Below are 22,506 nucleotides of genomic sequence, written 5' to 3' on the forward strand. Positions count from 1 at the left end.
AAAAGTTCTTCCTTACAAGTTTTCAAGTAAGTCCATTTTGTTTACATTCTCTAACAATAAAATGCAATAGAGAACTTGGTCTATGGAGAGTCTCAACAAGTTTTATTAAACTTTTTTTCTTCAAAACAATCTAGAAATATCCCGTACACCAGTTTTCTTTGAGAAACCTAAAGATGCATTTGTAGATGAGTTCTCTAACCATCTGTTCAAATGCTTTGTAACTGGCAAGCCAACACCAATAATAAAGTGGTTCAGGAATGGTGTTCTACTGAGTGAAAGTAGTAGATACAAAATGGAGTATAAAGATGACATTGCCAGTCTCACAATAGTTGAAACAACCATGGAGGACTCAACTACATTTACAACTGAAGCAAGTAACTCACAGGGCATTGTGAAAGCATCTGCTGAGCTAGAGGTCAAAGGTAAATTTTCTCATATATTGTACATGTATGTAAAATAACTAAATTACCTTTGTGTTTCTTTAAATGACTAATGTGCTAATATTTTATTAATTTTTTTTTATTCAGAAATTTTAAGTGCACCTGTTTTTATCGAAAAGCTGAGAGATGTTGTCATAGATGTATCCTCAGATCTGAGATTGGAATGCCTGGTTACTGGCAAACCCATTCCCAGCATCAGGTGGGCTAAAGATGGTACCCAGCTGCAAGATAGTTCCAAACATCAACAAGGCTATACTGATGGTGTCGCTAGTCTTACAATCCAGGATGTGTCAACATCTGACGCTGGTAAATACAATGTCGAAGCAAGAAATTCTAAAGGCTTTGTTTCTACGTCATCACATGTGGAGGTTAAAGGTTAGTAATTATTTTATTATATTATCCTTTATGAAGTTAAGTTTGGAATAAAAGTAACATTCAGTATTGAAAGCCTTTTCCACAATTTAGAAACACAAATGTCAAACTAAGCTACATAACTTTTGTTGTACAATTTTCATCCACAGAAGTAAAGAAACCTGTTGTAGCACCTCGCTTCAGTGTCCCATTAAACAACATCGATGTAGATGAGGGAATGTCTTGCAAATTATCATGCTTTGTGATAACTGAGAGTGAACCAAGTATAACTTGGTACAAAGATGGTAAAATCATTGAAAATAGTTCAGACTTTGACATCAGCTATGACCAAGGAAAGTGCTGTTTATTTATTCAGGAGACATTTGTTGAAGATACTGGATGTTACAAATGTAAAGTAGTGAACGAGGGCGGTCAGACAAGTACTACAGGAAACCTTAACGTTGAAGGTAATGTGGCATGAAGTAACATTGTGTCAAACCTTTGTTTAAAATGTTGACAAATTCGACAGAATGAGATTTGTATTCATTTGTTTTTTAGCTCCACCACCAGTTGATGAAAGCAGTCCACCTCATTTTGTGACCCTACTTGGTGATGTCAGTGTTTCTGCAGGGGATGGCCTGGAGTTGACCTGTACGGTGACCGGCAATCCAGAACCAATGGTCACCTGGTTTCATAACAACAGCCAGGTGGAAGAATCGGACAATATTACGGTAAGATTTCATTATGTGCTATAATCTACTTGTAGTGTCGGTATTTAACATGTTGCCTTCAAGTTACATGAAAAGTGTTTATTCTAATCACATGCCTTTTATTTATCAGATAAGTGAGAATGGTGAACAGCACACAATGGTGATACGCCAGGTGTTGTCTGAACATAGTGGAACTTACATCGCACGTGCCAGCAACCATGTTGGTGAAGATAGTACAGTGTCTAATATCAATGTTGAACAACTCATGACAAGGTAATAATAATACTGCCCTTTCTACCCATAGATAGATAAATATTTTTATATTGCAAAATTGTCACTTTCAATTACCCTGAGTGAACAATTTTCTTTTGAACCTAACCAAGCATTTGTCAGTGATTCCCTCTATAGATAAAAATAGACACATATAATGATTATTTTTATCACAATCTATAAAATTCAGATCTATTTCATTGACACAAAAGGCTCTTAAAATAATGTAATATATAAATATTTGTGTATCTTACCAGAACATTATACTTTGAATAGTAAATGTATTGATTATACTTTTATATTTTAATTATTGTTATGACTATTATCATTCTATAATAGTATGAGCGACATAACACTAGCCAACCAGCCCAAGCCAGGAGCCCCAACCATTCTGGAGGAGCCACCAGAGGATGTACATGTTGCTGAAGGAGAGGAAGTCACTATAAATGCCCATATCACAGGCTATCCAACACCTAAGGTAGACTTTAATCATGTTCTTACTGTTGCTTCTTGAATACTATAATCATAAACTTTTCATAATTCAATGGCTAGTTATTCATAAATGTTTTTTTTGTAATAATTTTGTAATTTATACTAAGTACATTGAGAAAACGTGAAAAAATAGGGAAAACCCCTGACGCAATGCTGCTCCACAGTAGCTAAATAAAATTTTCATCCTGTTGGTGCAGTATCCACTGCTTTCTTGGACTTGAATCGAACCCCTAGACATCAGCTCGGTGGACTAGAGGTATGAATGCCAGGCTAGTGATTTGGAGGTCATGGGTTCGAGTTTCAACGGAGAAGTGTTCACAATGTACGTAGTATGAATTAAAAACATCTGACCAATGTTTTTTTTTTGGACAGGTTTCCTGGTACAAAGATGAAGTAATTGTAAAAGAAACAGAAGAGATAACAATAGTGGAAGACAAGCATAGATGTAGCCTGGTGTTCAATCCAGCTAGGTCATACCATTCTGGTGTGTACATATACAAAGCAGCTAACATACATGGCTCTTTAAGTGGCTCATGTAGGGTTCAAATTGAAGACCAAACAACCAGTAAGTATTCATTAACTTAGTTTCTATTCCCAGTTATCACAAAATATTGTAGGCATACATATACAGATAGGTTAGTTTAGTATACATATTTTAACAGATAGAAAAAACGTATTTGAATGGCATAATTATACTAACCTGGAAGATCTTAAAAGATAAGGTTGTCTGTAATATATTTTTAGAAAAGATGGTAGTCAGAAACTTGTTAGTTTTTAAGTTGCATCTTTCAAGCCATAAAAATAAGCACTTATTATTTATTTATGTATTATAGCCACTGTAACATACCCTGAAGCCCCAACATTTACACAACCTTTAATGGAGTCTGTTTCACCGAATGAGGGCGACACAATAAGAGTTCAATGCCGAATACAATCTTTAACTCAACCAAAGGTATGTTCTACAAAATCTTTCTTTAAAAGTACTTGTAATGATTAGAAGTTGTAATAAATCAAAATAACCCAACTTTTAGTATTCAGTACAGTCGGTAAAGATAACTTTTTATATTTTCAACATATTCAGATTCGTTGGACAAAAGATTCTCGTACTGTACATGAAACTTCCCGTATTCGTGTGACCCAAGAAGAGGATGTTTATTGTTTGATCATAATCCATGTGAAACCAGCAGATGCAGGACATTACAAAATTACAGCAATCACACCAACAGGAAAAATTGAATCTTCCTCCATCATACACGTTGAAGGTCAGTGTGTTTGATTTGATTTTATTTTATTCGTTTTCAACATAAGATTACAAGACAATATGAATACAAACAATTTACAAGCAAATGCATTGAATAAGAAACCAATGATAGCCCATAAAGTTGAAAGAAAAAACAAATTAATTCCAATGGTGTCCTTTAAATACAGCATAGACAATCGCAACAAACAGCATACACAGACAAATCAAACATGCAGAACAATAAAATATGGCAGAAGATAGATTATAAATAGACAATAGAAATAAATTTAATACTAATAATATTAACGTCTATGGGCTGGTAAAATCTACAGCCCCCGGTTGTTTTGACCGACTAGATCCTTATAGATTTGAAGATGATGGTCGGCTCACCTTAATGAGTCGATGCTATTCTGTTGTTTGATATAACCGTTACATTTTGTTTAATGAAAATAAAAATATGATGTTGGTTACAACAATGAGGTTAATCAGCATAAATTGATGATGTAAAGATGGAACCAAATATTAGTTTACTACAGTTCCTACCTTGTTATAAGATATATATATACCAATTATTTTTCTATGTTTTAGAGCCTCAATCTGTTCCTCCAAAGTTCACTATCCAGTTGAGGGATCAACATGTAGTGGATGGTGATGAAGTCAAATTTGTCTGCCAGGTCACAGGTCGACCAACTCCAGAGGTCACTTGGTACAGAAGGGATGAGAGAATTAAAGATGATGGAGATTTTAAGGTAATCATGAACTATATTTAATCAAAATAAAAAGTGCGAATAATCTTTACAAAATCGAAGAAATTAAACATAAATCTTTTAGATATAATAATGTAATTTTAATTTGAAATAATTAATTTTGTTTATATAAAGACATTTTTTGTTTTGCTTTTCAGTTATTTTATGATGAAGAGCGTCTAACATTGGTAATTAAAGAAGTATTTCCAGAAGATAGTGGGATTTACAAAATAGAAGCCACTAACAGCGCCGGTCAGGCAACTTCAGAAGCAGAGCTTGTTGTTGAGTGTAAGTAACAAATACCATATCAGAAATCAATTTGTCGGTGTTATGTCAGGAGTGTTTTGTAGGTCTCAAACGAAACTCACGTTTTCCTAAGTGCCCTTTTCAAGCTACTACTAGTATTGCAGTATGCCTATGTTAAACAATGAGGCTGGTGTTCCCCAGTCTACCAGTCTAACTGCTTGCTTATACCTTTTCCCTTTTTAACGATCACAATCTTAGCTATGGGCTTGGGTGGTATATAGAGGTTTAAGTAGGATTATCTATATAGTTATTTTATTAATTCACTGTATTTTGTGTATGACTAGTGTATTATTAAATATTTTCTTTTTATGACCTCCAGATGCTCCACATGTGATGAGGAACCTGACAGACACTGAGGTTTGGGAAGGCAAATCAACCCAATTTGAATGTGTCATCGCAGCTAACCCCTCACCTAAGATAACCTGGCTACTCAATGAGAACGTTGTACCACGTGACCATATCACAGAATCCGATGGTGAGAGGCACCGCCTTGTCATACCAGAGGCATTCGTTGGTTGTAGCGGTGTGTACACATGTCTTGCCGAGAATGATTTAGGACACGCCAGCACTGAAGCTTCTCTCAAGATTAGGCAAGGTAAGGAAAATGTTTTTTAGATAGGGAATTTTTCAGTAGATATTAATCTTGAATTTTTGCGCTTTTTTGATCATCGTTATCGTTATTTATTTTCAACTTTAGCGATTTGAAAATGCAACACAACAGAACGTAACTCAACGTCGACTGGAAATCAGGCTTAACAGAATTGTATGCTTACTGATTACATTGCCACTTTTATAAACCTTTGAAATTTATATTACCGTTGACAATTAATATTAAAACATTTCTTTTAATTCTATGAGGTCATGTTTTTTTTATTAAGAAAATTAATTAATAGTTAATTACATTTTACTTATGATTTGTTCTCAACAGTTCAAATAACTTTTAAATTCCTTTGCATATATGTAATCAAATTATTAATGAATTGTTATTTTGTTTATCTTTATTTTCTTCTTTTTGTTATGATAATGAAACATTTAGTTTCAACAAAAAATCTAAATTATCAACACACAGTAAAGTCAGTAAACTGAAGTTATCTGTTCTCACTAGAGGACGGTATATAATACATTGCCCTTTATTAGTACAGTTGGTTTAACCTATCATTATGGTAATGAGGTTAGACATTATTACATGTATATTACTATACAGCCTGCTGTGCGTGTACTATTTCATTTTTTGACGATTGATAAACCGGTTCAGTTCGCTTACGTCCATAGTTAACATTCTCCACATGCCTTCCTTTCTGACTTTGAAATGTCTGCATGTTCAGTTTTTATGTGATAATTATCAGTTGTAGGTCTCACTATCTCACAGTCAATGAATGCATTTGAGTCTGAAAGATGTATCCATCCCTCAAAACAATATTAATTTTTAAAATTAATCTGATAGCTTTATAATCAAATAGTATAATTACTTTCAACAAAAACAGTAAAAAAAAAAGATTATAATGTAAATGAATAACTTATCTATAGTTACAAATTCCATTTCATTGAGTCATGTTTGTTTTGGTGTCAAATTGTAATAATTTAGAACAACATACAATTAATAAACTGTCAAGTTATTCTAACATTACATTGGTATTTCGATATTAAATACACTTTTTTTTGTGTTTTCATTCTTTATAATTATTTTTCAATGTCTTTAAAAAGTCATTGAAATGTAAAGTAATTTTTGTCTGTAGTATAACAATGACTTTGAATAATAATTGGATGGCAAAACTTTGATTTTCAATTTATTTTATCCACAGAAGAGACAAGAAAGGAGATTGAATATGAGACCATAGAAAGGTAACTTTTTATCTTCTTTGAACATAAATTGCTTTATTATACAAACGTTAAGATTCTTGCTATCTATAGTTGAACATGCTTATTCTATTGCTAGTCTTCCAGTCCAAACCAATGTCCCTAGATCAGTTCTGGTCGATCTATTTCTTATGAGATGAAGTAATTTTTAAAACGATGTATTTCTTCTTAAAAGATACAAATGTTTAATAAGTAATATAAAACATATGAAATTAAACCTATCTATAATTATTCTTAGAGTAGAATCATTAATTATAAAATATTTTTAAAGTAATGAAATGTCTATGTTGTCAAAGAAAATATTTGCATGCATATATTTACCTGTAAGGAATTTTAATTTCCATGATTCGTAATGATAGAAGTATGCAAGTCACTTTATTCTTCTGATTAGTGCACTCGTTGAGTAAAGCAGTTGTAGATTACACAAAGTAAACAGGAAAGAAAAAAGTGTGGTATTTGAAGAAGTGATCATAGTCTATTTTGGATGATGATGACATTTTTAAATGATATCAAATAATTGATTATAATTATTCTTTATTGATTATTACTGTCTTTAGGAATTTCATCATGGAAACTGATTATTTTAAAATCAACAAATGATATACATATTAATAATATTTATCAATTATGAACAAAACAATTTTTAAAAAGATGTTATGTCTCTCAAGGAAATTTTTCTTTTAAAATTAATTTTATTATTTTTAAATGAAAGTTTGATTTGGTTTTTAAAATGTAAAATATTTTTGCAAAATTAATATTTTTGCAAAATTACCATTTTAATTATGAAGTTGTGAACAGATTTAGTAATTTTGCAGTAAGCTAGGAATTAATATAGATTAGTTGTAATATAAAATGTGAATTAGTATGCTCTCCAGTTAATGTTCCCTTGATATTTCTCACTATACCATAACCATAAGGTCTCTGTGATCTAATCTCAATACATATTTTACTATTCATCAATATTTATTTTCCTTGATTATTTATGATATTGTTATGTGTGTATGTCTCAGTATGTTATTTTGAAGAAATAATAAGCTTAAGCTCTGTTCACACTATCAAACTTTATGTGACAAAAAAATGTGATGTGCCCATATTTGGACATGATGATGTCATATCACTACCATATTTTTTAGAATATCACTACCATATTTGGGGATGTCACACTTTGTTGTCAAACTAGTTTGATAGTGTAGACAGAGCTTTAAACCTATTTATATTCCTACTATGTTGGATCATGTGTAGTGTAAACAAAAATATTCATGGTTTTGTTAATTAATTGGTCCTGGCCATGATCATCATAAACAAAATATAAAAATAACTATATAAATCTTTTCTTATTAGAATTATTGTTAGACATGATTTTAAACACAAACTTTTAAAATCTAAAAAACACTGAATTTTACCTCATTGTTTAATTAGTCACGCTCTGATAATTTTGTTATTTATAGTTTATGTTAATTAGTTAATTTTTGTTGTTACATTTGACATTTGAGGCTTAGCTAAGGGGATCCAGTTAGGTAATTACATTTCTATTTGTTTTCTTAGACAGTTTGCATAGCTTAGGGGCATTTATGTTATTTTTGTACTGAACTCTATTTTAAGAATATTCAAGTTTCTAAATGCTTAGACTAAAACTCAAAGGTATTTTTAATTACAATTTTATCAGTATTATATTTTATGTGATTCCTTTGTTAAGATAGATAGAAATGGTGTTATCTATTAATGTAATTTAGAACTTTATCCTGGTAAAGGTACTTAGTTAAAAATCAGCATGATTAATTGGTGCGGATGGCATCTTGTGTTTTAAAGACAGGTGTCGTGTGACTGATGTTTATGCATCACTGTTGATGGCCAGGCCATCATTGGGCCAGTATAACACCAATTATGGTGAAAGGCATCTGTGTGCATCTAAGCTTTTATTCACTTCCAGTCTGTAGCGGCCTGTAGAATGAGGGTGATATAATTTTTTAGACCAAAGTTGAATAAAACCCCATAATTATGTAGCTCAGAAGAGGGATATTACAAAGAATTTAAGATTGGAGATATTTAAGGTAGGTTATGTTAGGGATTTTTTGAATTTTTAAATAGGATTTTTAACTTAGGACTTTAGTTGTATAGCATACTTAACATTCCATATGATGTAAGGAGATGTGCAGTGTAGCATTATGTAGGTAGCTCTATAATGAATGTTCTTCAGATGTAAATTTCATTAAATAAATTGACTTATCTTATTATCTTCTTATTTTAAATGTATTAATATAATTTGTAAAGGAATTTAAAATTTAATATTAAAAATATATTTTACAATTAAATTAATTAAAATAATGACAATACTTTTTAATCAAATTTAAAACTTTTTTTTATTATGATATAATAAATTAATTATTTTAGGTATATACTTTTTACATTTTATCATATTCTTGGTACCTTTTGTTATATAAAAAACTGCCATTAATTATGATAATTATTAAATAATAATTATTATTAAAAAACTCTTTTTATTTTAAATTGTCAATTTTGGAATACTTGTTATTGGAATCTAGGTGATTTAAGTAATGTACCACAAGTAAAAATAATGAGGAAAGAAATAAACATTCTAATTAAAAGTTTTAAAAATTAATTAATACAATTTTTACCATCACTTGGTGAATCTTTAGTTTTTACATGTTTCAGGTCAGAACACCAAATAAATTGTCCAACCTTTTTACACCTTGTAATAGTAACTTTCTGCTTATAATTTACCAACAGACCATTTGCCAATTCACCTTTCCCCACTCACCTGCTTTTGATCTGCCCTCTGACCTTTTGCCAATCTAACTTTTGCCCTTTGCTTCATGGTCCATTGCTACCTAGGGTTTTCTCACACCACACCTGGCTTTTTACCACCAAAGATTAATGAAGAAAACATATGTTATTATGAACATAGTTAAAATGCAGTACCTTTTAATATTATATTACAAAAAAATTATAAGCAAATTCAATTTCATTCATTCAATCGTTTATTTCGGAATCTCTGGTCCATAGAAAGTAAAATTACATATAAATAAATTAAAAATAAACAACTGTACTAATTACTACTACTCATCTCAGGATGGTATTCCACCCGGAGAGCATCTTTGACTTATATAAGACGTTTCCTATAATAGTTGAGACTAAAACATTTTCATTTCGCATCATATGTCATTTAGCAATACCTAACAGAAAAGTGATACCTATTTGGTGATAATTAACTTGTTCTAATGCACGTTCAACTTTCTGCACACCTTTTGAGAATTTTTGCCATGCGACATTGACTTATCACGTTCGGGAAATCAACTTATGTGCCCGCCGTCTATAACTGTTCTACTCCGTGTCTGAATTTGGAGCACTGCCTTTTTAGTGGCCTAACTTCCGGGCCTAGTATTTGTCAATGATTTACGATGGATAAATTAAATAAAAGTACGTTAGTTAATTGTATTTGTTGAATGGAGAGAATATTTCAATCGATGAAAAATTAACTGCTCTTTTTGTAATGACGCATAACAGAGTTAAAAATAGAGCAGTCAATATTCTAACTATCCAAATCATAAACATTCATTATTTGTATACCAAATATACACCTAGGAAAGATACCAGTCCCAAGGTTTCAAATGTATTTTAAAACCTTTTCATAATCATAGCGGTCATTTTTATATGCCCATATGTAGACCTATGGATGTGTGCAGTATTAAAACTCTGTATAATGGACAAACTCTCAGTCATATAATATAGAACCATTCAATGTGATAATTGTGTATGTCACGTTTTTTAATTCCCATCATTGATGTTCTAAATCTATGACTTATCTCGCTTTTGGGAATTAGGAGATCTTATGTTACATCATTGCTGAATTAATAATGTGAACTGATTTCAATATGAATTTATGAATTTTCTATTGGATTAAATTGGTGTATATCAGTGTGATGTGTGACATCCCACTGAATGAGCTGACGTCATCTACTGTAAAATAAATATTGACTTAATTTGAGGATTCCAACTGTGGCACTAACTGGATAGGGATCTTGTCTACTAATACATTCTAACAATTATAGTAAATTTTACGTTGCAAACCATAACTAAAAGTTGAAATGGGGAAAATTATTATAATGCATAGAGTATATGATGCATATCAGTTTTCAAACAAGTTTTCAGTTACCCTCCTTAAGTATGATTCTACAAGCCTAAGATATATTGTACAGTATAACAATTGATCGTATACACTATCTTATTTCTTCGTTGCTCCATTATTTTATACTGCAAAACAATTTCCGGTGTTTTAAGAGGCCTATTATGTTCCCACTGATAGAGCATTAAGGAAATAAATTAAAATTAATTATAAACAATTTATTTGTTATGGTACAGTAACTTATCCATATATAATATTAACACCTTGTATTCCCTATTTTATCTCATTTATCAATGTTAATGTAATATCTGCATTAATTATTTTCTGAACAATCACATTGAGGATAAATGATATGAAAGGCATGAAATAACAAAGATACCATAGATAGATTTGTAATAGAAACTTAATAGAAAAGCAAGCAAAACCATAATTTGTGTGTTAACTGTCATTCCAATCCAATGTGTGTGCATTTAATGTTTAGGTTTTTCAGAACTAAACGTTATAGTACCGTATACATTTTAATTTTTTTTTCATACACTATGGATTATCAATTTCCAATTTACTATTATTTTGTCTTTTTTTACAGGACTGAAAGCAAGACTGTTTCTCACACACGTGTGAGTTTAGATAACAGTATGCCAGCCCAAGAACCTCCACAGTTTAGCCAGTCACTAAAGAGCATCAACACTACTGAGGGGCAGCCAGTAGCGTTTGAGGCTCATGTGACAGGTAAGATATTCATTTTTTTTTTAATCCGTATAAAATTAAAAAGCCTCCAGAAATACATTAGCATTACAAAGCAAAACAATATACAAAACAATACAAAAAACAAAATGCTTAGGTAGAAAATCAACACAATATTTGTGTTAGTGAATGGTGGCTGGCCAGATCTTTAAACAATAATTTCATAAAAAGGCTTTGGTATGTGTGCTAGCTATGTGAAAATTATCAGGCATCAAAATACGCACTTAGTATTTAAATCAGAATCCTGTATTATATATATGAATTATTTCTATTTATTTTTTTTTGTATTTAATTGTTGAATAAAGTATACCAAAAATATTAAAACTTCAATGCTACGTCTGCATGCTGCATAAGCAAATTATCAAATGTCTTTGATAATATCTGAAAAGCGTATTTAGAGCATATTAGTATAGATTTACTAGAAATTGCCTTTTCTCTATATCATAGGCGATCCGGAACCAACCGTCACTTGGTTCCGTGACAATATCGATGTGTCCAAATGCCCTGACTATGACATCACAATCAAAAACGGCGTGTGCTGTTTAAAAATTGAGGAAGCATTTCCGGAGGATGCCGGCAAGTTTAAAGTGGTTGCTGAGAATGCCATCGGGAAAGCATCGTCCACCGCCAACTTGGTGGTCGAAGGTTTGTGAAAAGGACCCTTCCAGCTCAATGCATGTTTATACTAAATTGAATACCGTGTTTATTTGATAAAAAACATCACTGATTTTCAGTCCCCTTTCTCTTATCATTTTTTATTTCGCTACCATCTTTCATTATATCAATAATGGTAAAAAAAATGATGAGGCTTAGTTAAAAAATGTGTTGTTTACTCAGATAACTACGGTATTTTAGCATGCTTCTCATTTGTTATTATTGGTGAAAATGTAACTTCCTGTATCTAAATATTGCGCTTAAAATTGAAACACTTTAGTATGCATGGTTATCAATCTATCTGTAATGTTTCAAGCTTATTGGGATTCGAACCCAACCTTTGACTGGTATCTCTGGTATATTAATTCTAAATTCTCTACTAATATTTATTAGAAGATTATAATGCAAAATATGGATAAATAAATTATTAAAAGGTGTTATAAACTAACATTTCAATATGAACTGTTTCAAAAGTATTTCATATAATAATTGTATTGAAGGATTTTATATCAAATTGTGTTTCCTAATTTAGTTGAAATGTTGAAAGCAATATAAATTCAACACTTTATAAAATTTGTATTCAAATATTTCAGAATTTGTAAATAAGAGATTTTAGTTCCATAATTAATAGCATTTTGCTTGGTAAATTATTACTCTTAGATATTGTTCATTTGTTATTACTAATTTCATTCACTATAATTTGCATATTTCATTGTTAATTGATTCATTATTCATTGGTTAAAATTGTATTAGTCATGTAGCTCACTTGAAACCCTGTCTTGCACAAAATATAAAAAGGCTCCAAATCGTTGTTGTACAGTACTGGGCTGTATTACAGTTAAAAGTAATAAAATCCAGTTGTAGTAAACTCACCATTTGCATAATTTGCAAAATCAATATTGTCTTGTTAATGTACTGTAAAATGACCATATTACACATTTTGCACACACATAGTGATGTAGCAGCCATTTTGTTTTTGTGCACGACAGGTTTACATGACACACACCTAAATGTTTCTTATTCATAGTGTTTTAAATAACACAGTTATCTTATATTTCCCATTTTGGGAGTTCTAACTAATTGTTCTATACAGTTGATACTATGGATATGCTTTACTAATAATATTTGAGATTACCGTACTTTTTATGAATAAGTAACATTAAAATATATAACTTTATTGACCATTTTTTGGCCAATATTTTAAACAGAAACCATCAATATTTTAAACTTACTTGCAATAGTACGGTAATCTTCAGTTTACTCTTCAATTTAACTGGACTACAGTAGATCTCCTCTTTTGAGACATCCTTTTTTGGAGATGCCCTATTAAGGAATCAATGTTCCAATAATATACAGGCACCATGACCCATATTCAAGGTATCCTCTTAATTGGGGTTCTACTGTATATTTTTGGTTTCCTATACATTTTTATGGACCCCTTTCACATATCTCCTAGCAAAACTCTGGGATGCAAAACCTGCATTTTGTATGCTGTAAACTCTGGAGTTTGATGGAGGTGATGTGAAAGGGGTACTGGGAGTATTCTTCAGAAATTCCATGTTTATTCCTGAGGTATTCAGCCTCAAATTTACAAATATGTAAGTTCAAAAAGAAGAGAACTCCTGTTAATACCACTATGAACTGAAGGGTACACTTGATTGTCTTTCAGTTATAATGTTTTAATAAAGGCAGTGGAGTACTAATATAGTTTATATAATGCCATCAGCTTTACTATGTACATAGAATAATATCTATGCAAAATTAACACATCATTATAATTGCAATAAGTACTGCATTCACACATGGTGAATTTGTTTAGTATTTCAATTGAGTTAAATAAAGTTCTTTTGATTTTTTTATTTGAAATTAAGATATGTGTGTGTTGATAGTTAAAATAAAATTATATTTTAGTGACAGATTATGATTGGTATCTTTGGCGTTTTTGTTTTAGAAGTCTTTGATTGGAACAACCCAGCAAGTTAACCCTTTTTCATTTATTCCACAAATTTTGCGTTGTAAGAACTTCATAGTTCAGTAATAATAACATAAATTACACTTGTTTTAATGTTTTATGTATTAACTACATGCTATTTTGAAGAAATGTGTGTGTTAAAACAATATGACATAGAAAGTTATTGCCAAACATGACAACATAGAAAGTTCTTGCCAAACATTCTTAATAGTCAACTATTTCAGCAAATAAACTTCTTGGCAAACATTTGCTTAAACAATTTCACATATGCCTAAGGGGTGGTGGTATAATTTCACATCACATCTGATTACATCAAAACAGTTCAACTTTCCAATGATGAGATTTTTTAATTACTGGTGTATGTAGACTAATTCGTTGTTAATTTCAATTATTTTGATTTCTATAGTCATTGCAATTATCGTATTTGTTGGAAATGTAATTTTTCTAGCTTTATACTTTGTATGCTTTTAATTTAATACTTTGTCAAAGACATTCTTCTGTCATCTTGGAAAGAAAAGCAACAGAATTGCAGCTGTCTGGGATAAAATTAATATTAAAAGCCTTATTTGGTACTGCATTCTTTGTTTTAAAGTTTTTTTCAGCAAACAATTTTTTGTTAAAACGGAATTCTAATTTTTTAATTGTATGTATTGATTTTATTACAGAAATTAATCAATTTTTTTTTATTCAGTTCTGACTATTCAAAATAAATGAAGTTTGCTACCAGATGGCTATTGACACCTCTGTTAACACATGGGTACATTCAGAGACTGTATACTAGATCATTACTTTAGTATTTTATGTACCTCAGGACATTAATTACCTATTAACATCACTAATATTTACTAAACCTTACAAGATGATGATGAATTACCACATTTGTTGTGCACTAACAGTAACCTTTATAGTTTCATTTCACTTCCCCATTTCTCAGATATATATAATATATATTTACATTGTATAAATGAAGTGTTATATTCGTAGAAATTATAATTAAAGACAATTGAATGAATTTGAAAAAAACATATTTTAACCATAGTTATATGAAAATTTCTGTGATTTCTTTATTTGTATCCATGTGGCTTATATGATATTTATGTAATGGGAATTTTTATCAATAGAATTGAAAGAAGCACCAGAATTCAAAAAGAGACTAGACAATTACGAAGTTGAAGAAGGAGATCGCGTAGAGATGGAAACGTACATAAATGGATACCCAAGACCGATGATTCGATGGTACCACAATGGTGAGGAGATCAAATCATCGGTTGACGTCAATATAACACAAACTGGAAACACAAATAAGCTCATAATTCCTGAAGTGTTTGAGGAGGATGCAGGCGAATACATATGCAAAGCTGAGAATGCAGCCGGAGTAGCCCAATCTATTGCAGATCTTAAAGTTAGACGTACGTTTTTTCTGTTTTTGAAATTGGTTTAGTACAAAATATTTAAAAATAATCTTGAGTAATTTCTTGCAAAATGCCATAGAACTACTCTGAATTTGATTTCTGATGGATATCAATGAGATCTGAATTCTCAAAGAAAGCCTCATATCTGGTAAAACAAAGCAATATCATGCATTTGTATTTTATGCATATTTGTATTATCCATTATGCAAACAAAAAGAAAGTTGATGTCATCTGTGGTCTCATGAAGCAGAGCAGTATGTGGCTTCTTAATTAGTTAAAATGTTTTTATTTTTTTTGGGATTAGGAGTAGTGACTGAGAAACCAGCAGTTGCTGCAAAGGTACAAGATGAAGAGGCATCGGTACCTGAAAAACCAAGCCAACAAGAAACACCAAGTAAAACGGATGGACCAGGACATTCAAAATCTAGAGTTTCACCAGCAATCTCATCAAATCTGACAATGTTTGAAAACGCACCACCAGCAGGTTTACCTAAGAGCATGTCACCATCACCTAAAAAGACAACAGTTGATGTAGAAGCATCAAAGGTACAACCGACTACCTCTGGTGAAGTTTCAAAGAAGATGCCAACAGGTCCAGATCCACCTAAGATTGCAGCTCCAGTTCCACCTAAAAAGACGATAACCCCTGCTCCTCCCACTCATAAAGCAGAACCTACAGTAAAACCTGAAGTAACTCAACCTAAAATGACACCTCCAACACAACCTAAAACTCAACCTCCAGTACAATCTAAAGTAACGCCTCCAGCGCCACCAAAACAGGCACAATCAAAGCCATCTTTAGTGGCACCAACTTTCACAAAGGTAATGAAATAATCTATAATAATTGTACTGTATTGATATTTATGGTGGTATTTAAACGAAAATACTGTGCATTTTAGTATGTACTTACTTTTGTATAATGGATTCTTGATGGTGTATTGAAATTACTTGAACTGGAACAAAAATGAATTAAATCTTCTCTCACCAGCTTTTACAAGATGTCACAGTTGACGAAGGTTCTCAAGCTGAACTAAGCTGTCATGTGACCGGAAAGCCTGCACCGGAAGTGAAGTGGAAACGTGATGGAGAACGTTTAGACTCATCTGTTGATTTTGAAATGGTCTACAAAGATGGTGATGCAACACTCACAATACCTGAAGTATTTCTTGATGATGCTGGTAGATTTACATGTTCGGCCACAAACACAGAAGGTGAAAGGTCGACATCATGTCTGTTAAAGGTTAAAGGTAAAATATCCTTTTTTATTAGAAGCCAACTCATTTATGTCATTTTCGAAAGATTTTCTTCAATCATTTCATCCCAACTATAGAGTAAGATTTCTCCAGTTCTCATGTATCCTCTAGTTAGTTCAGCTGTTGCCATATCCTTCATACTGGTATTTTCTCATCATTTTTGTTGATTTAAATGAAAATATTCACTTGATTTTATTTGCAGCTGCTGAAATACCAGAAATGAAAGGTATGCAGATCACACCTACTGCTGAATCTGTTAGGTGAGTAATTACATCTGTGCATTGATTAATGTGGAAAATCGGGTCTCCACTAATTAATATTCTTGAACAATTTGAAATATTAATGATAAAATGTCCAAGTAAAAGTTACACTGTATATAATATATTTATATTGTTTTCATACAAGAACTTATTTTTTTCATTTAGACAACCAAACAAGAAAAACTTACTAGCCCCTTGCTTTACCAGACCACTGCAACCTGTAAAGCTAGTGGAAGGTATGAGGGTCAGGTTTGAATGTCAAGTGGAGGGATACCCAATTCCTGAAGTAGTGTGGCTAATGAAAGGCCTACCAATAGCACATGGATATAGGTTAGTAGCAAGTTTATTATTAAATGAAAAGACAGGATTTTTTTATAATCATATATTATATATATTTGTATAAATATATATTTTGTGTAAATTTATGATTATAGATTTATAATAAAACACAATGAACAAACTGGACAGTGTATTCTTGAGATTACAATGGCTCTCCGAGATGACATAGGCGAATTTACATGCATAGCTAAAAACCAAGCAGGACAAACAACTACCACAAGCCCATTGCTTCCAGAAGGTAAGACACTATCTACACTATCAAACTAGTTGACAAAAAAAGTGTAATGTGCCCAAATATGGTAGTGATATGACATCATCGTGTCCACTATACATGTCGATGATGTGAAAACTTTTACTTCTATCCCAATTGGAATGGTAGATTAATAAATGAAAAACTAAGGAATATAATTTAAACTACCATTTTTGTTGTAGCGGCATACAACCATTGGTTTAAACAACAAGAACTTGAACGAGAGAAGCGAGAACGCCAAGAACAACAGTTGGCTTATGCACTTGAGATGGAACGACAGAACTACATGGCATCCCAACAGCCGACTCAAATGGCATTAATGTCCCCTGAAGCTGTAAGTTACTTTAATCTAAATGTGTTATTGAATAGTTTATTTATTCTTTAACATGATTGGTTTTCCTTTAAAAAAATAGTAGATTTTTAGTTTTATTAAGCATTATTTTAAGTTGATATGATTGAAATTTTATTTTACATTTCTCGTAAAGAATATACCCATTTAATTGAAATAATTATTTCTAACAATTAGTGCATTATGGTTAAAACATGAATGTAAAGTGTATCATTTTTTATGTTACTATGATCTTTAATGATGCTTTTTGAATAAATAAATCTGATTTGTAGGAGGAGGTACCAGTGGCACCATTTGAGAAGCGCCTCATGTCTGAGGTAGCTTTCAGGGAGCGTAGCATGAGTCAAGATCGTATATCATTACCTGACAAAGACCAGGTAGCAATATTGTTGTGGCATGAATATATATATTTTGTTTAAATGCAAGCATAATGTGAATATTTGTATTTTGTGAACACATTTATTAGAAATTAATTGTAGCATTTTAGGCAAAATTTTTTAATGGGAAAAAAAGTTACATTAAATTTAACTTACAACAATTTTTTCAAAGGCTGTTAAACTTTCGCCATTTGAGAGACGTTTAATGACTGAAGTTTCATATAGAGAACGTGTCACTGGTGATCCGGATTTAGAGCGTGCACACTTAGCAGTTGATAAGGTAGTCAACAAGTGTAACAAAAGTGCATGTGATTATTTGTTTAGTGAATTAACAAAAGTAATAGTAGATTTGTATATGATTGACATGTCAATGTGTTCATTGCCATTCCCTATTTCATGTAATTTTAGATGTTTTTTTGACCGCATTTTCAGCAGTAACTTATTACCTGGTATATTGATGTGGTACTGTCTACTCTTTAAAAACCATACTTTTTAAGGAATCTGCCATTTCAGTCATGCCTTGAGTGTTCCATTTTAGACAAGACCTTTTTAAGCCGTAAAAACCCCATCCACAATACCAATAATGTAATAACATAGAATGTAATAATTACTATTAAAACAACTACTCCACTACAGTGCCTGTAACTTAACTCATCTCAACCGTGTCAACTAGGTTCCTTTCAGTTGAGTTAAGTTCCATGTCGACATAATAGCACCTTTAGCGTTGTTTAATGTACACTGAAGATTAGTATAGAAAACATTTTTCACATACAAATCCAGTATCATGCTTGTTGTTCAAAGTCAATTCATTACCCTCATACTGAGACTTAGTTTATAGAGCATGAGTTCATTTACTAACAGTTACTTTGAGTTAATGTGTACTAAATTTAGACAGATGTACATTCAATGAATTTGTTGTCAGTTGTTAATGTAGTAAATTAAGAGTATAAAGTAAAATATTTAATATGTATGTATTTCTATGTTCAACATTTCTCTTTATGTATAATGCATTTATTTAGTTGTCAACTGGCTTCTGATTTCAGGACTATATGGTTTCTCCTTTTGAGTCACGGCTTGCACAAGAGATATCATTCCGCGATCATACCTTAGGTGTAGACGAAGCAGATCAGGCTACAGTCAAGCCTCCAGTGGTCTGTACTGCTGTTGTTGTTTCTGATTGTTTTGCTTGACCAATTTGGAGTGCTAATTTGATTTAGAAAAATAATAATAATTAAATTTAAAGAGCAGATTTTATTAATTCGTTTGATTAACTATATGATGATTTTCTTTTTATAGTTTTAGCTTTTCCCTGAACGATATTTGCTGGAACTCCTAAAATATTAATAATACTGGTATTGGTATAATGTTCCTGTAACATTAAAACTCCTTATGTTAACTTTAAACCAATTGCGTTTACATTAGTTATTTTGATCCTTAGTTTAAGCCTTACAATTATTAACAGTGAATGAAAAATTTTGACTACAAAGAGCTGAGAGCTGTTTGATATCAGATATTTATAGAATTACTTTCCGCATGATAATCTACAATATCTTAACTGTGTGCTCTAATCAATTTAATATTCCCATTTTCATATCATTAAATGTTGAATTGTTTTGTGTATTTTAAAAATATATATGGAGTAATGTATGACATTGTATTGTTTATTTAAATTTGATATCTAACAGTTTTCATAATAATTTTGATTACTTTACAGATACAGATGCAGTAAATGTTTTCATCTAATTACTTTACAATTTTTTGTTTACAAATTAAAAAACTGATTTCAATACAAAATTTAATGATTTTTTGTAAAATAATAATAATTTTAAAAGATTGATTATATTTGACGTTAAATAGTGTTAGAAAAGAAGGATTGATTCATCAAGTAATAACAATGGTATTAAGTTATTAAACGTTTTTCCCACATTACAACATCCCTAGTCTGTTTATTATGATACAACAAATACAGTAAAATTTGGTTTTCATGTTTTAATTCACAGGCTTTTGACATTGACGAGTTTGAGACTGAACTTTTAAAAGGCTCAGGATTTGATGCTAAAGATGGTACATTGACTGAGACAGACACAGAAACAGAGTACACTGAATCTGAAATGGAGACCGACACTGATGCGTTGGCTGCTCCTAGATTTGTGAAAGAGATGAAGAACGTACAGTTGATGGAAGGATCTCCAGTAACTCTTAGTTGCAGAGTCACTGGTCGACCAAGACCTATGGTTAGTGGAATATGATTTGTTTGTCACAGGATTTGGTCTGCCCAAGAACTTTGTTGAGAATATTTGTATTGACTACCTAGGCTTGATGTTCATTATTTTTATTTTTTAGATTCAATGGTTTAAAAATGGACACATTGTTAGAAAGTCACAGCGGGTAGAAGTACGCCAGACTGAAGGCTTCTGTTCTTTAAGAATAAATTTAGCTCTGCCAGGTGATTCAGGCCACTACACAGTACTTGCTGCCAACACTGCTGGTAATGCAGTATGTTCAGCAAGGGTGGTAGTCAAAGACACAAAAGGTGATGATAAACCACAGCATATGAAAGGTGTAATGGGAGCCAGAGTCAGAGTGTAAGTAACTGTCTTAATAATAGTTATTTTCTGAAACGCTTGACTTATTGATGTGTGACACATTGTTTACTGATGAAACATCTATGATCTATGCACTGATCATCCTCATACCCTACTTTTTGTAAACGTAACATTCTCTTACCACAGTAAACACAGTGCAGTTGACACGTGCATTACCAAATCCTAACGTAACAGACTACAAACAATTAGCGGTTTTTATTGTGTTAATGCAGTAATATATGTATATATACCTTAAAATGATGCATTCTTTTAGTTTGTTTTCATATTAAAAATAGATATATAATTCTTATGTTCATTATCTAAATCATTTGTATAATTTCATAGGGAAAGTAAAGTATACAACATGCCAGACAGAGGTTTCATAGAGGGAGAGGTGAAGGAGAAGTATTACAGGCCCTCATTCAAGGAAATTCCCCAGGATTTGACAGTACGAGAAGGAAAAGTAGCAAGGTTCAACTGTAAAGTAACAGGCCGTCCACCACCAGATTTTATATGGTTACTAAATGGACAACCTGTACGATTAGACAGAAACCATCATGTAGGTTGTATTTCGTTTTTTAGTGAATCATTTTTACAATTTTTCATCATATTAATAAAAATGTTTTGGTGAGTTATTGGAATAGATTTAGGATTCTGATATCAACATTTTGTAAGAGAGACCTGCATGTAGAAGTGTTGTAAATTGCGTGCTCTTTTATTTTATCAATAGATGATAATCAATGAAGGTGGCATAAATTCTCTTGTAATCTACTACACAACACCAAAAGATGCAGGTACATACACATGTACAGCTAAGAACCGTGCTGGAGAGAACCAGTTTTGTGTTAACTTAAATGTTGATGGTAAGTTTACATGGTCGTACACTGAGTTTTAATTAAAATGGTTTGTTTTATGTGAATTTCCAACGGACAAGCTAGGTTTCTCTTTCATGGTTTTATTTCTTAAAATGGCCCGTAGATTCAAACCTTTATTGTTAGCTTATATTGCTAAAGCCCTGATTTTTTTTTAACAGCTAAAGAGAGAAAGGTTGCACCATCATTTATCGATCGTATCCAGAACGTGGCTGTGAAAGTTAATGAATCGGCAACAATGCAATGTAAGGTTGCTGGTACACCTACGCCCACAGTATCCTGGCAGAAAGATGACCATTTCATTCATCCAGATGACAAACACTACACCACAGAAGTCAAAGATGGCGTGTGTACATTGCATATCGACAATGTACAAAGATGGGATTCAGCATGGTATAGCTGCACAGCATTGAACTCGGCTGGTAGAACATCATGCAGAGCTAAGTTAGTAGCCCAAGTTGAGAAACGTCCCTCTTCTGAGCCCAGACAGTTGGTCATTCCAAAGAGATCTCCTGTTTTACCGTAAGTTACTACTCAGTTAAAAAGATTTTTTGAACGTTAAATTGCTTTTGGATTATTACAATATCTTCTGTTTATAATTTTGCAATTATTTATGAATATTATGGCTCTATTTTGTAGTACTGTAACTGATACAACCCCAATTTTACCAAGCTATGTACAACCTGAGCGATATTCTGATGAGGAAAAGCAACAGAAAAAAGAGGCACCGAAAGTTGAGGTGCAGTTGCATAATATCACTAGTAAAGAAGGTTCACCTGTATCATTCAAGTGCCGTGTGTCACCCTCTGGAGACCCTACCCTCAAAGTTGAATGGTTTAAAGATGGTCAGCCTATCAAATCAGGTAGAGTAACTTAATATAAG

The 22,506-nt window shown here is 31.8% G+C and overlaps 1 protein-coding gene across 2 annotated transcripts in view; it reads left to right on the forward strand.

The window, feature by feature from the left end:
- The window catches only part of LOC144842284 (uncharacterized), a 109,727-nt gene that overhangs the window by 42,113 nt on the left and 45,108 nt on the right, over positions 1-22,506 (forward strand). For both annotated transcript variants that reach the window (XM_078698726.1, XM_078698718.1), the window contains exons 44-74: positions 135-422; positions 528-815; positions 962-1,258; positions 1,350-1,522; positions 1,632-1,774; positions 2,111-2,249; positions 2,636-2,828; positions 3,097-3,215; positions 3,345-3,525; positions 4,092-4,252; positions 4,408-4,537; positions 4,875-5,150; positions 6,358-6,397; positions 11,143-11,285; positions 11,748-11,945; positions 15,048-15,335; positions 15,643-16,160; positions 16,327-16,585; positions 16,794-16,851; positions 17,017-17,181; positions 17,286-17,428; positions 17,623-17,774; positions 18,062-18,166; positions 18,339-18,446; positions 19,210-19,317; positions 20,167-20,400; positions 20,510-20,751; positions 21,097-21,310; positions 21,482-21,614; positions 21,785-22,145; positions 22,263-22,486. In XM_078698726.1, the coding sequence (XP_078554852.1) occupies positions 135-422; positions 528-815; positions 962-1,258; positions 1,350-1,522; positions 1,632-1,774; positions 2,111-2,249; positions 2,636-2,828; positions 3,097-3,215; positions 3,345-3,525; positions 4,092-4,252; positions 4,408-4,537; positions 4,875-5,150; positions 6,358-6,397; positions 11,143-11,285; positions 11,748-11,945; positions 15,048-15,335; positions 15,643-16,160; positions 16,327-16,585; positions 16,794-16,851; positions 17,017-17,181; positions 17,286-17,428; positions 17,623-17,774; positions 18,062-18,166; positions 18,339-18,446; positions 19,210-19,317; positions 20,167-20,400; positions 20,510-20,751; positions 21,097-21,310; positions 21,482-21,614; positions 21,785-22,145; positions 22,263-22,486 (6,081 nt within the window). The remainder of the gene's footprint in view (positions 1-134; positions 423-527; positions 816-961; positions 1,259-1,349; positions 1,523-1,631; positions 1,775-2,110; positions 2,250-2,635; positions 2,829-3,096; positions 3,216-3,344; positions 3,526-4,091; positions 4,253-4,407; positions 4,538-4,874; positions 5,151-6,357; positions 6,398-11,142; positions 11,286-11,747; positions 11,946-15,047; positions 15,336-15,642; positions 16,161-16,326; positions 16,586-16,793; positions 16,852-17,016; positions 17,182-17,285; positions 17,429-17,622; positions 17,775-18,061; positions 18,167-18,338; positions 18,447-19,209; positions 19,318-20,166; positions 20,401-20,509; positions 20,752-21,096; positions 21,311-21,481; positions 21,615-21,784; positions 22,146-22,262; positions 22,487-22,506) is intronic.

The sequence above is a fragment of the Antedon bifida genome, chromosome 1, assembly GCF_963402885.1.
Source record: "Antedon bifida chromosome 1, ecAntBifi1.1, whole genome shotgun sequence".
Taxonomy (NCBI): domain Eukaryota; kingdom Metazoa; phylum Echinodermata; class Crinoidea; order Comatulida; family Antedonidae; genus Antedon; species Antedon bifida.